Source organism: Melospiza melodia, chromosome 18 (assembly GCF_035770615.1).
Source record: "Melospiza melodia melodia isolate bMelMel2 chromosome 18, bMelMel2.pri, whole genome shotgun sequence".
Taxonomy (NCBI): Eukaryota; Metazoa; Chordata; class Aves; order Passeriformes; family Passerellidae; genus Melospiza; species Melospiza melodia.
Window position 1 is genome coordinate 135,376 of NC_086211.1, and position 15,515 is coordinate 150,890.

Genomic DNA, 15,515 nt, shown 5'->3' on the forward strand with positions numbered 1-15,515 from the left:
CAAAAGTAACTGCCAACATACCTGGCATACATCATGACCATGCCCCACTCTAAACTTAAACAAATACTTCAGGCTGCTAGAGATTAAATCTGCATTTAAGAACTGGTTTTGGTCAGACAATCATACTTCCTTAGAGCTCCTGTTTTTAAGAAATGCCTCATTTATAGGTGGAGACAAAACCAAGGTGGAATATATATGTACCCACATATTGAAGAAGGTGAGCTACATAACATGCCTCCTCAATCATGAGAATTACAGTTTTTCCACCAATAACAGATATTATTCTGAAAGAAGCCTGAAGCTGTCTACAAACGAAGTAGATTCTCATTAATTAATTTAAAATTAATTTAAAAGAGCAGAACAACAAGTAGAAGGCCCTGTATTTGTGTGTTTGTTTATATCAGGCATGGGTCCAAGAAGTTGCAGCTGCAGAATACAATCCCACAAAGTTGGAGAGTGCTCTGAAGAAAAACCCTGAAGCCACATCATATATATCTCTGTTGAATTTAAAATGCACTCCTGGCATTAAGTAAGAGCTTGTGGCAGCTTAACAGAAGTCCAAGAAAATGGAACACATTCATTATGACCTTGAAGAAAATATTTTTTTAATCTGAAGCTGTCATTGGATATATGGTAATATGAGGGCACCTATTTTTTGAGATAAACACTTTTTAGTTAAAATACTGGTGAGGATCTTGGGGAGTACAGTCAGATCTCTGAGTCTACAACTGTGTTTAATATGAAAAAATCATATGCTTTTTAATAAGATGTTTTGATGACAACATAAAGATACACACCCCACAGATCAAATGCTCTGAAGTTGATACATCAGAGGGTTGTGCTGCCATCCAGGGAGACAGGCAGCAGAGTGCTGGACAAAGTTTATTCAGAGTCTGGGCTAAGCCCTATGAATTTCTTTACCTACATGGAACATGGCATTAACTTTCAGAGACCAAAAGCAGAAATGAACAGTGTACTACTGAAGTGAAGTGCCCTGGTACACCCAAACCACAACAACTCTCTTGGATGCTTTAGGGAAACCTGTAAATTATGCAAACTACATGTCTGAGCGCAAATTACTTTTGACAAGTACTAGAGGCCTGCATCCTAAACACTGCAGTAGGCTGTACTGGAAGAACCAGAAAACCCCAGCATTTAGAGACCTACAACCAAAAACTGTACACAACAAGTATCATATGAAAAAGATACAGAAATATTATTGTCTTACAACTGGTAAAGTACCAAACCATCAAATCAAAGTATTAAATGCTTCATGGATTCACGAAGGTAATACTTATGTAATTCATTTTTGTGCAATGCTGTGGATGTGAGATACAAACCATTCAAGGCTACTGAACACAAACATACTGACTGTGACTCACTAAATCCTCAAGGACTAGGGACTGAGCAAGAATAGTGGAGAAGTATCAGTGTTCTTTCTTTTGAAAGCATCTGGCAGTACCTCCTGCCACTGACCGGACATCATATAGTTTTTTACCACAAGCTCCTAGATCAGTTCCAATCCTTTATATTGAATTTTTTACATAACCTATTATGGCTATCACAATTACATTAGAAAGCAATGTTGATTAAACATCCAAGCATCAAGTCATTAGGATACAACAGGACTTCTGATCAATTTAAGTGGAGCTTAAAAAAAAAAAAAAAAATCACCACCCATATTTAGGATGACACTTAATTTTAGCAGTCAAGCTTAAATCCACTAAGTCTTCAAGCTGTTCTCTCCACATTTCAATCTCATCAATCTTACACAACAAATTTACAAATTTTCAAGTTTATCTAAGGTATCTGTCACTTCTTATAAAAAGTAAAGTTACCGTTGAAAAAGATCCTTCACCAAGAATTTTCCCAAATTTGAAGTCATCAGGTCGTTTCTTTCGAGGCTGTGGAGGCTGCTGTCCTGTATGTTGCTCCAAGGAGTTTGAATTAGATCTTGATTCGGGTTCTGTGCCCTCCATGTTAGATGCCTGTCTGCTGCTGCCACAAGCGGAAATGACAGGTGGAGTGCTGGAATCTGCTTGGTTCCTCACCATTGAAGGAGATGAACAGGAGCATAACACCACGCTTGACTGGATTGGAACAGCATCATACTGAAAAGAGAAAATTAAACTATTATTCCCATACCTGACATAATTACCATGCACAACTGTACTTAATTTCCATACAAGGTTCATAAAAATTCTTCTTTGAAAGGGTTATCATTAAAAAACTCTTTAGGAGGGAATAAAAGCATTTATGTTGGAAATGGCAAAAATTTGATAAATAACTCTTTTTAGGTCATGCTGTCATATAGCCATAGGTCAAACATCTGAACACTTTAATTCAAGAATGCTTTTTTTAAACTCAAAAAAATGCTCCTAACACCAAGTTATCAAATTTCATGGCATCTTCTCCTATGAATAACATGACCTTAAATTTCTAGTCATACAATAAACACCTGTATGTACCAGTAACATTAGTTCAGAGATCCAAGTTACAATGAACTCTAAACAAACACATGAAAAGTTTAATGGAGACAAAGGATGTATTTTTAATTTTTTACTTAGAATTTCACTTTAGTGCACATTGGGGAAGGACATAACATAAAAAGGCAGATCAGGTGGAGGTTTTAATAATCAGCAACACCTAAAACTTTTTTTGAAGAATGCTCTGGTTCATGACCTTTTAAAACAAGGGAGATTGCACTACTTAAATTCTACATACGGCCACATAAAGACAATCCAATTGCAAAACAAAAAGAACAGATATAGCCCAGAATACAAGATGACACACTCCTAAAACTGATTAATGTAATATACAAAGCAAATTGCCATTTGGTACCCTTTTATCAATTTTCCCTAAGTAAGATCAAGGAACCTTGTGAAGCTGCTTTCTGCCCCTTTTGGTAATACACCACAATTAGTCTGTCAGGGACTGCTTCTGATGTTCTACTTGAAACTGGGCAGAAAACACAAACAAATAGGAGAACTCTGCTAAACTACCACTAACAAAACAAAACAAAAAATTGTGTGTAAACATACAAGAGGAAATATTTAAGAAAGTTAACACCATTTTATAAATCTCAGTATTCTAACATACATCCAGCAGAATGAAACTATGACTTAATGAAAATCATGGAATCTCAAAACAGATGTATTGTACAACCATGTTAGAGAGTCTGTAACATACACCATGTTACAAAATTAAAAATTACTTCTCACAAAAAGAATTTTTTTACCTCATAAATTTCAATTTGAAACAGTTTTCTGCATTTTAGTCAGAAACCACCTTGGAAGGGAGTTGGACTGGCACTCACTTATGCACATGGTCTTAAGGAACCTAGCTCCCAAAGAAGCGATTCCTCACTTGGCTGTGCTCTGTGCAGTAGAGAAAAGCTGCCTTTATTTACTGCTAAAACTGATATTATTATTGTGCACATACATATTAAAGTGTATGTGCTGTAGGTCACAGTTCCTTTTATGCCTTATATGCATATATTATACCTGACATCTTCTGCAGACTAACTATTGTCCCCAGAATTTTCATATCCCAGATGAATCACCTCTCCTTCAGACAGCTACTCACACAGCAGCCGTGTCTAAAGATACACACTAGCTAGAATTAAAAACAGATTGTACCCTTTCCCATCAAGACTGCAGCAAGACTGACACAAGCATAAGTGCTCAGCAACTGGAGTGACACCAGTATAAAAACCATCCCATTAAATGAAATACAGTAAATAAAACACACACACAGACTAAATATCGGGATCCAAATTATAAACTGGCACCAGTCACAAATGAGGTTTTACAGGTAAATAAAGCAGTAGCATTGTGGGGGGGGTGGGGTGGCAGTCGGGTAGTCTGATTAGATTCTGCAGCTAGCAAGATCACCTTGAAAAAGCAAACAAGCAAGAAAAAAATCCACTACAAAAGCATCAGAGCACTGTGAGAAAGGGGGGAAAAGGTGCTGGATGCAGTGTGTTTCATTACACAGTAGTTGAAAACTAAGACACAATGAATATCAAGTATAGAAAAATCCTGAGGGAGGAGACAGGAGTAATGGACTTTGTAGGAAAAGAAGGTTATTTTTGGCCAGGGTATAACATCAATTAGTCCCCTGACTTTCTCAAAGGAAAGTCAAGATTAGGAACAAGGAGGACAGAGGAACATGCAATAGATTTAAAAGGATCAGTTACCTAAGAAATGACAGAACTATGTAACTAGGTCTGCACCTCAATGTTTATTGAAAAAGGTGATTCCTACACTCGCCCTTTCACACTCCACGTATTCTTTAGTATTTTGTCCTGTGTTATTTACCTTCTAAGTTTTATTTTGAAAGGCTCCAAATAACATGTCTGCAGAAACCATATATGCCTCTATATATAGGTTTTCATATATGCCTAAGACAGAATACAGGCCAGCTTATCTGATGTAACCCTGTACCTTACTCTTTTGTAAAAATCAGACTTAAGATCTTTCTTCTGCCAGATGCAGACATTTTTTAGTGAGATACAAAGTCAGTAACTGAAATTTAAAATGTTCTAAACTGCATCTGCAATTCTCAGAAGCTTGAAGCTGCTCTCCTTCTAGCACTTATCAACATTTCTCAGCTGGCAGTCAGTGAAAGCACAGATCCTCCCATGGTAACAACAGACTGACCTATTGCATGTCATGTATCACCACAGACCATACTGACAAAATCACTAGATAAGTGGTTATCTCTTTAAAAACTAGTCTTTAACCCCACTTTCCCAAACCCTTAAGGGTTCTCCTTTTTCATTGACTTTCATATAGAAGTAGTTTCATTCTTAGTGCAACATACTTGATTTTGAAAATCTTCCAGGGAAGAAAATAACAAATCTGCTGAATATATGTGGCACTATAGATTAACAGTCATTTCAAAATTTATATCAAGTAGTTTTCACTAAATAACTACAAACAGGATTCCTTCTATTTATACATGAAGTAAGTACTAATACTGTTCTTTTCCTCACTTGCCTGCAAATAGTCGGAGTAAACTTTAGTAAACTGGAATCAATGCAAAAAACCCACTAGATAGGATCATGTTTTTCCTTCCTTGCCCACCACCCAAAAGGATTCATACCTTTTCCCTCTGCAATTCAGCATTTTGACAACTGCACTATCACTAGAACTATTGATGTATTTATATGCATCAAACACATACCACACTTCTCTAAAGCAACTACAACCACAACTGCATATCCACTAGCTTTATCCCACCACAAAAACTGCAACACTATTTTCCTGAGACCATTCTATCAACACTGACAGCAGCAAAAAATATTTTTATTAGAGACTGAGCTTCTAATAAAACTTCCAAACTGACTAAAACTTCCAATATCATCTACTTCTGTACTAAGTGACAGGATGTTGAACACTGTTGAACACTGAAGATGACTGAGAACATCTTTGCTATTGCTGAAATTCTACTAGCAAGATCTATTACGAAGAAAATCAGTATGAACAGGATGCTGACCTCTCAGCTGTCTGATAACACTGAGTCTGATTGCTGACTATTACAGAATCTCAAGCTGCATTAAGACATAGGACAGACATGATCATAAAACCTCTTAATCTAACTACTTATAAAGCTAATTTTTTGGAAGCAAACCTTGGTAACGGAAAGTATTTTTTTACACAAAGCAACATGACCTTTAAACCTCAACTGGTACATTTGTTTTGATTATAAATAATGCTAATGAGACTATAAGCTAGAAGATTGGCACAACCCAAGATTCTGCTAAAGGCAGTTTAAGTTAGACAGGTTTGGTCTGAGCTGTTTTGTAAACAGTCTTGACCTTGTCATATAAGCCAGAAGTTCTGAAAGTGAAATTTACTTTGTATTGCTTACAATTTAAACATTGACAACCTAGAGTTTTAAAGCGAAAAAACTAAAAGCTAAGCAGTTATATTTAATATATTCTTTTCAAGACACACTGGTGTTTCAGAGGGTTGACAAAGATGCACCAACTGCATGTGACACACATCTCATATCTGAAAAAAAGCATCAGAAGGGATAAAGGGATAATTAACAGATATTACACGCAGCTTTTCCACTGGCCTGCTCCCCTCTCATATCCCACAATTAAAATGTTAACCTTCTGTAGGTTCCCCAGTACCTGGTTGTGACGGTCTCCAGTTCAAAGGTTACTGTGTAACACAGTCACACTGAGAGCTCCAGCATATTCCGAAAGAAAAAGCAACTGATCAGGTCAGATACTTAGATGGGCCTGAATATATGCCTTCAAACTATGCCTCATAGTACCTAAAATGAGACTGCAGGCAAAAGCAGTGTAGTTCAGGGACAAGAAACTGAAGATACAAACCCACTGATTCAGAGTAACAAAATCCAACTAAAGGCCTCACATTTCAGTGCAGAGAGCACAGTACAGTTTGCAGCAATAAATACCAATCCCATATAGGAGCTATTTGCAGAAGTGTAATGATTATTGTGTGATCCCTATCAATATTTAACACCAGTTTTCCTTTCATAAAGTCTGATGCTGCACCAGAGTGAAGCACCCCCAATGAAGAAAACCCAGAGCAATAATGGATAGTGTGCTTTCATAAATTGCAGTAAACATCAGTTCTCAGACCTTATATGCTCATGTCTATTTATCCTCTGGATGTCTGTCTAAAAACGGATTGTCAGACTTTCTGCTAAGTGACCAACAGCATCCTCTTTCTATTAACCAATTATACATGTATCTGTACAGAGAGAAACAATGTACTGACTAATGAAACTCCATTGCAAGCCAGTCCCTCTTTATATACACTTTGAATATGCTTAGAAGTTTGTCAGATAATCTCAAGAATTCAACAGCACATCTATCTGCCAACATTATTATTGCCTTTAAGTAATTAAAATACTAGCCTAAAGAGAAAAAAACGGTCATTAGAAAAGGTCACTAGATGCTATCAGCCTATTTACTGTAACATAAAATCAAGCATGTAATGAACGAGACAAAACTCACAGTAAGCCAAGTCTCAAAAGTACTTTGAATGCATCACACAGCTCCTTAACTGTTCACCCACTTAACAGGTTAACTTTGACACCAAAATACATACAGACATATTAAAACATCACAGTAATTTAAAGACATGTACTCTGCTCACAATTTCAGCTTGACAGAAGTTCAGCATGACTTCTAAGAGCAAACACGCCTCCCAAAAAAAACCAAAAAAGACAGGACACACTTTTCTTTAGAGTTCTTTGAAGACAATAGTAAGTCAAACTGCAGCAAACAAACTCCACTCCATGTATTAGTTATTTGTAGATATTTAAAAAGCATTAACACCAAACATTCATCTTGTGATCTCATGTAACAGTGGTTTGCATTTATGTTACATAGAGCTGCATCAGCTCTCTTTCAAACCTCATCATCAAATGGCAAAGATTGCTGTAGAGAACTTAAAATTTAGCACATAAGCCAACAAACTGCCCCTTTAACACCACATAACTTGAAGAAACTGGCAGTCAGGAAAACAGTCTGAAGTCAAACAATTTGTCAAAATCTATACTTTGATCAAGGTTCATAAATGGTTACCAACTACTATATTTAAACGAACATATTAAAATCTCATAGTTCAATTATAAAAACTATTTTGACACAAATTCATTTTGCAAGAGAATCGGAAGTCATATCTATCTACGGTAAAGTTTTTTAATCTCAGAAGTTGCCACATGAAGAAAATGTTGTTTAAAGACCATTTTTATGAATTAACCATGCAAACTTCAAAAGCATTTGGCTCCATAAAAGGAGTGGGTTTTTGTTGTTCTTGTCCAGACAGACTGCGATACCAACTGATTAAAGAAGTCTAGGCTCTAACCCACCAAAACAACTATGCTCACCCTCAGGCCCAGTGTCATCTGAAATCTCTCTGATGCTGAAAGGTAAGCACTCATTGAAGTACTGCATAAAACTGTTTCCCTCAAAAATACCTTAACAAAATATCTTGATAGAAATAACCATAATTTAAAAGACAATAAAAGAGCTTTAAAAATACATGTCCTGGTAATACATTTCTAGATTAAAGATGTACAAATTAATGGAAGGAAAGCTTCAAGCTTTCCCCTATTCAAACATACTATTTTAACTAAAATGGGTTGTACCTCTGCAGTAGTGGTAAACAGAAGTACTGTTCGTCTACGGTCATTTCTTGCTTTGTGCAGTAAATCCATAACAAAGTTCATCCATAAGTGATTAATGAGGATATCAGCTTCATATTATATTAGCAAAAATATAGCCAAGAGGCTCAGTGCTTTGGAAGCACAGAGAACACCTCTACATTCTTAGATTGTTTTGGCCTTTAGGGAATAAAGGTATTTTATCCACAAGATCATTTTTGCTTCTAGAGAAATTAATTTTTCACATACCAAGCAATGCTGATCCAAAATTTTAGTTTATGCAAATGCCCTTCTCTAAATTTGACCACTTTACATACAGTGGTATTTCTTGCCACTGACTTCCAAGATTGTAATTCAAAAATCAGGTAGGGATTAAAGCTAATGAAAAGATTTATAAGAACCCGCATATCAGCCAGTTACCCTCTAACTTCCTCTACTGCTAAGCAAAGCATTAAGTTCCAATCATCTTCAGAGACAGACTATTTAAGCCCTCCTTCCACTACCTAGTACTTCAAAACAAATCAGAAACAGGAAACCACTCAAATCTCCAAAAACCTAAAGTCAGCCTAGAGCCCAAACAGCTAAACAAACCACTGAGAATTAATTTAACATAAACAGATCTAGGCTAGCTAACAGGAAAACAAAAGCTGTCTGTGATCGCGATAGTCTGGATCCCAGAATACACCACCAGCTACCTCACAAGGCACACTGATTATCAGGTGCTGCATGGCATAGATGGGGGCTCAGCCTAGCAAACACAAAAGGGTTTCCTATGCCAGGCTCCTTGCTAGCAGCTACAGGAGGCAAAGAGAACAGCTTGGCGTGAAGAACAGAGAAGCAGACACACCAAGGTGGCAGTATATAGATGGAGTGTATGTACGAAGGATTCATGGCACAGTCAAGAAATGTAAATTCCTGCAGGATTACTAAAGAACAAAACATTGAATTTAGTATTTTTTCAGAAGAATGCTCTAAGCCAGTTAATCCTTGCAATTTCTCACCATAAAGAATAATAAAATATTTGCAAGTGAAGTATTTACAGCTTGTCTTTTAAAGCAGAAATCAATTCTCAAGTTCAATATTTAGCCACACAGCAAATCACTTATTTCCTACAGCAATTTTGAGTAGAATTCATATGGTGTGAAAAATAAGGTTCTAGACCAAATAGCTAGCTTTGCATACTTTGTTTCCAGTCCCTTCAGGTGCTTTAGACTACAGTAAGTTTCTAAAAGCTTACCTGCAAATAAGATGTCAGAAAGGGAAGTGGGAAGGGAGGAAAATCTGCTTATTCCTCTTTTTTCCTTCTTTATTATATATATATAATCTAACCTGGCCACTTGCAAAGGAAGTTTTTTCCATCTAAAATACCAGAAATAATTCATTGGCATCATACATATTCTTTGGAAAGGTCCAATATGAGGAATTTGAAAAATGATTTTATCTTTCAAACATAGCGTTTTCTAAATTAAGGTCACTCGCATATTTTCTGAATGCCATAAACGTGCTAGTTCTACACCAATCTGTATAGCTTTTCTGACAAATACATATAAAAAAATACAAGTTTACTGTTAAAAAACAGGTATTACTAAAATATTTCAAATACTCAGACCAAATTTATTTTTATTACTTTGCCAGCTGACTACATTTTTCAGTCTAACAAAGTGATTGTGCCCCTGGTTTCATGCCTTCTGTACAAAAATTCCTGCAAGTACCTCAATAGTCAGCATCCTTTCCATGATTTTCTGATAATGCTGCCTCCTAACTGGAGCCTGAGCCTGCAGGGTATCTTACAACATCCAGCTACAGTTATCTACCTGTAGAGTTTCAAGAGCTAAATTAAACTTTACTTCTGGCACTGTAATAGATCAATAACCTAAAGAAAAATTTGTTAAAAAAAAAAGCCTACCCATATGGTAGAACCATTGTTTAGTAGAAGATCCCTATTATACTCAGATTATTCTGCGGATCATATCCTTTCCACTAGCTCTAAGAACTTCTAATGTTAGAAATATGAATGCATATAAAACTGTTCCTCTTAAAACTTCTGATTTTTCCACCTTTAAGCACCTTTTTAACATCCTTGTCTTCTACTATTTTCTATTCTTGCAGCCTGCTTTGGTAAGCAATTTGATGTCTAGAACATTTACTAAAAACCTATCCCAGTTAAAAGCACATACATGACTGATAAAGACTAGTCATGGCTTTATGATGAAAAGAAGGAGAAGAGAAGAGAACACTAAATAGACAGGCTTGAAGGGTTTTTCCTACATATGTATCAGGAAGTTTTACATGTACAAATAACTACAAATAGAACTCTTAATATAGTGTAATCTAATTCTCAACATAGATGCAAAACTTACTCTATGTAAGCTCTGCAGGCCCAGTTCTTTGAAAAGTGTAGTTCATAGTAGTTCCACTGGGGGAACAAAAAGAAGGTAGCAATTTTGTTCAGCCAGGTCCATGACTACACTATAAGCTTTATCAGGTCGGAAACACTGGTAGAATCTAATAACTGCTCATGCAGCTGAACAGCCCAGTGAAGAGGCTGCTGCAGATGAAGATGTAAACTACCATACTTCCAGACTTCTCATTATGAGAGGAAGGGCACTTCTTGGTTTGAAACCCAATATACTCACAATAAGATTAACAGCAAATAACTAACATCACATTGGAATCCGCAACTAAAGCCTAAAATACTTTTCTTCTTAGAAGTACAACTCCCTCCTTATGTCACATCTTCAGAAAATAATGGAACATTTTAGGAATTGTCTGTGCATACAAAAATACAGAAAACTGTTTTGGCAGAGAATTGCTAGAATGTTCCTTTCAAAGCTGTGCTCTATTCACACCTCCCCTCCCTAATCCCCCTTATGCATTTAAAATTCAGTCATCACAGAACTCATTATGTCACTAACTCCATCACATAAACATTAACAGTAACTTGCTCAGTCTCAGAAATACTGGATTTCCCATATTTGATCTCATCTTAATTACAAAAAGGTTAGTTGAATTGGGCCACTTGTATCTGGTACTGCCTATCAGTACACTCACCTGACCAGGAAAATATTAAATAGAATGGAAGAGAAGGAATTAAAATGAATTATCCTGACAAAATATCCTAATTTTTACCTAAATAGGCAGCAGTTGCATTCTTAATTTTTCCCCTCTCTGCATGTTTTTCTTATGGGCAAGGACTTAAGTTGTATATAGAAAAGGAACAGAAATGCGAGCATTTTTGAGAAAAAAAAAAAACCAAAAAGATGGGCAATAAGCAAGAGCAGAAACACAAAAGGAAGCATACTCTCTGTTTAAGAGTCCAAGTAAACAGAAGTCATCTCTGATGCTCAGAAGCAGTTTTATAGAGCAGTATCAACTAGCAAGAAAGCAAAACAAATTCCTTTAATAATCAAAAACTGGTTTATCTCATACTCCTTAATGTAGCATTTATGTGTTCTGAAGAGTTATTCCCACAGTACTTCTCATCTTCATGAATAAATATGATTTTGTGTAATACCCCAATGAAAAAAATCACTGAGCATGAAGAGGAGAGCACACTGAAACAGCATGTCAAGAATCAACACTGCTGTGCTATTCTCCACAGAAAACCCTCCTTAGCCAATTCCAACTGATGAAAAGGTTTTAAGTGTTGCAGAATGAAGCTTGGCAATTTGCAACTGACAGAACACAAGACCCAAAAGCGCAGCAGCATGCACACGAGGATAAGGAACATATCACTGCCAGGTAGTTTTGTCAACACGAGTGAAAGCTGGTGATTATTTTTCTTTTCAAGAGGGAATGTCTATGCTAGCTGAACTGCATAACTTACAACACAAAAGAAGATTTACCATTACAACGTCTGTATACCAGTTACAACTCCATCTTCTAGATATGCCACCGCACACAAACCGAGTTTACGCTGTCAGACTAACGTAAACAACTGCGTTTGAAACGGCGTCCTACTGTGACCCTCGCGATCTTCCTCACGCGTTTGTTCCTACTACAAAAGAAATCGATTACAGAGTGACAGGTAACTCCCACAAGGCAACAACACCTGTTCTCCCGTCGGGAGACGGCCCGGCATAGCCACGCCAACGCCCCGTACCGGAACCGAAAACGGAGGTCCGCGAGAGGCCGCAGTGCGGCCCCTTCACCATCGGCCTCACCTCCTCCAGCAAACGGGCCGCGCTCGGAGAAGAACGGAGACCCGCGGCGACTCAGGAGTGGGGGGCGGAAGAATGACCGCGAGCAGCAGAGACAAGAGTGGCCCCAAGGGCGGCAGCGCCCGCTCACCCGCCCTGTTCCAGCGGGCGCAGGAGGCGGGGCCGTTCGTGAAAGCCCACCGCGACCCCGCCGCCGCCAGAGCGCTGGGCACGGGCGGCCACCTCTCACGGGCCGGCCCTCACGCCCGGGCCTACTTATTCCCCCAGCACCCCGCGGGCCGCAGCCCCGGGCAGACTCACCAGGGGGCTGCCGGTGCTGGCCATGGCCCGCCTGGCCCGCGGGCCGTTCCCCGCGCCCGGACTCACCAGGGGGCTGCCGGTGCTGGCCATGGCCCGCCCGGACCGGGGCCTCTCCCCACCCGCTCCGTGCTAGGCGCTCGGCCCAACCTGAGCCAATGGGGCGCCCGCGTCCCCCGCCCCTGACGTCACCACAACAATCCCCCCGCCGTAGGTGGGTCTTCCGCGCACTGTGCTCGCTCATTGGTGGCGGTAACTGTTACTCACACTCGGGCCAGGCCACAGCGCCCCGGCAGCCTCAGCGCCCGAGCCGACGAGAGGCTGCGCAGCTGTGCGATGACGCCCCCAGGAAGCTGCGTGTGACGGGGGCGGAAGAGGGCGGGGCCGGCGGAGGAGGGCGGGGCCGGCGGAAGAGGGCGGGGCCGGCGGAAGAGGGCGGGGCCGGCGGCAGGGCCCTCCGCGGCCGGGTCCGTGCCACGGCGGCGGCGCGCCGTGCTGTTGGGGGACGGTGGCGTAGGCCCGCCCCCTCCGCACAGCTCGGAACTCAAGTGTGTCATAAATGCAATTCTAGTGCGGGTGTTCGCTCCTGAGAACCCCCCGTGTCTGCGTAACACCCGCGGTCCCTCGCCGGTTCTGACAGGCTGTTTTCCGGTCGAGCCCTCTCTGCCCGTTAACGGCTTTCTGTCAGTCCGTGTGCGAGCCTGCTAGCCGCAGAGGCCGGGAAGGGCGGGCCAGCGGTGCAGAACACTGCAGCGAGCAAATTGAGTTTGTCAAGGAATTCGTAGAACTGTGAGGGATTACTCAAAAGGATGAGGCAGGAAAAGACCATCTAGTTTACTGAGCAACACAGTCTACAAAATACAGATATTTAGCTTCAAATGGCAGATATTTAGCTTCAAATGGGAGTGGCACGGAGGGTAAGGGTAATCGCTGTGTCCCAGGGTTAATCCACTTTTTTCAGAAAGATTTTTTTAAGAAGTCGGCCTAAATCAGCTTTCCTGTATGACAGTTTTCTCATCCTTCTGCAGATGAGTAGAACAATTGATCATAATCTTGTAGTAGGTTGGATGCATGGATCAGTGTGTGTGAGTATGTGGCTTTTTATTGTAAGCCTAGGTTCGCTATTCAGACTATCCATATTTTAGGCCTCTCAGACAAACTCTCCTGAGTATAACAAACCTTTTGCATAACTTGGGGCAGTAGTGCTGTAACTTTGTTTGTAGCTACTGAATGACAGACATTGTGATGGTTTTCACACACGTGAGTTTAAAGAGATTGTCCTGGCAAAAAGGCAGATTCTTTAACATGTGATCTCAAAAGAATTTTCTCTCCTCTGTTTACAGTTTTGGGTCTAACTAAACAAGTATAATAGTCCACATGGCTGCTTGAGCAGTTGGATTTATGTTTATGTCCTTGGATACTTTTATAAGGCTCAAAAACTATCAGGTTCATCACAAAACTAGTAAAATTTGTGGATCGTACACAGCAAGTTTACAGCTATTTCAAACATCATATTGCCAAGAGTTTTGAACACAAAGAAACGGAAGGAACCAAAAACTTCAGACTTGCAATAATATTACATGACTACTCAATTAAGCTCTGTGTGTCAGTCAAGAGAGTTCTGTGAGGCTCATATCCTGTCCAGCAGGGCTTACTTGGGCACATGTGATACTGATTCAGTTCCCCTGGGCTGTGGATCATCTGTACAGACTATATGTGTATTCCAGCATGTATGAGCCAAGGCAAACACAAATCAGGCAACAGCATCACTATAGGCAATTTCCTAAGTTCTGCTGCTTAATATCAGCAAACTGTAACATTTTCCTTTCTAGAAAAGCAAATGGTGCCTTTAGAATAGAGGTAATAAAGCACACAGTAGAATTTAAAGCTATGAAATATCAATATATCATATGTAATCCTTTGAGATGACAATGCTGTAGAGTCCAATGGCTTCATCTGGCAGGGTTTAGGGTACCAAACCTACTGGAAAACTTGGACTGTTGATATTTTCTATCTCTTGTTCAGTTGAAAACAAACTGAGAAACTACAATTAGTTAGAAAAGGGAACAACCACAACATCTACAAGTTTGCCATCATTTTTGGGAAAAAGGGAGAGTAAAGGCCCATTACTGTTCAGGAAAGGGAGTGAATAGTAGATAATGTGTAATGGATTGAAGAATAGAGCACACCATTTTTCTTCCAGTGAACAATCTAGTTTTAACAAGATAATATTCATTTCAACAAGATAATAGCACACAAAAAATCTGAGTTAAAGTCCTTAGCACGTGTGTTAAATTCTGCAGGGACAGATGAAATTTGCCCTAAACTATTTTTTGGGGAAAATGAAAGAAAACAAAAACACCAAAACCAAACAAATAAACAACCCCAAAGGAAAAAAAACCAAGCAAAATGTAAATAACTGAAGCAGTCTCTGCAATGTTAAAAGTTATTCCTGAGAAGCTATTCAAGAAAACTAGAGGACTTCAGAATGATAGAGTCTCATTTTCAAATGTAGGAAAAGTAAGGCCCAAAATAATGCTACACCAAGTGGATAAACAGAGAAACAATATAACTTCCATCTTTGACAAAAAAGTTTACTTGCTGCTAAGAGGGTAGGTAGTCTATAATTTGACTTTGCCAAGATTTTTGACACAGTTCAATTTTAAAGGAATACTAAGGAAGCTAGTTGACCTAAATGGGAGCAGCTAGTCTTGTAATGAATTATTAAATTTTTTGATAATGTGTTTGAGTCTAATCATTAGCAGTTCCTTGTTAAAGTGGAATGGCATTTCAAGGAGCATTCCAGGCTCAAACTTGATCTGATTCAATGTTTTCATCAGTTTTGATAATGAAATAGAAAGTATGTGTACAAGATTTGTGATATTCTTCTGGGAAAGATTTTAGTCA

The 15,515-nt window shown here is 39.2% G+C and overlaps 1 protein-coding gene across 7 annotated transcripts in view; it reads right to left on the bottom strand.

Moving 5' to 3' along the window:
* The window catches only part of PDPK1 (3-phosphoinositide dependent protein kinase 1), a 31,876-nt gene extending 18,933 nt beyond the window's left edge, over positions 1-12,943 (bottom strand). Inside the window, exons 1-3 of one of the 7 annotated variants that reach the window (XM_063171485.1) lie at positions 12,876-12,894; positions 11,997-12,148; positions 1,839-2,111 (exon numbers count right to left, since the gene is read on the bottom strand). In XM_063171485.1, coding sequence (XP_063027555.1) covers positions 1,839-2,111; positions 11,997-11,999 — 276 coding nt within the window. In that variant the 5' untranslated portion in view covers positions 12,000-12,148; positions 12,876-12,894. Of the gene's footprint in view, positions 1-1,838; positions 2,112-11,996; positions 12,149-12,314; positions 12,334-12,611; positions 12,796-12,875 lie in introns of those variants that run through there. The other 6 variants (XM_063171482.1, XM_063171484.1, XM_063171486.1 and 3 more) reach the window with 6 other exon arrangements.
* Positions 12,944-15,515: the final 2,572 nt, after the last annotated feature.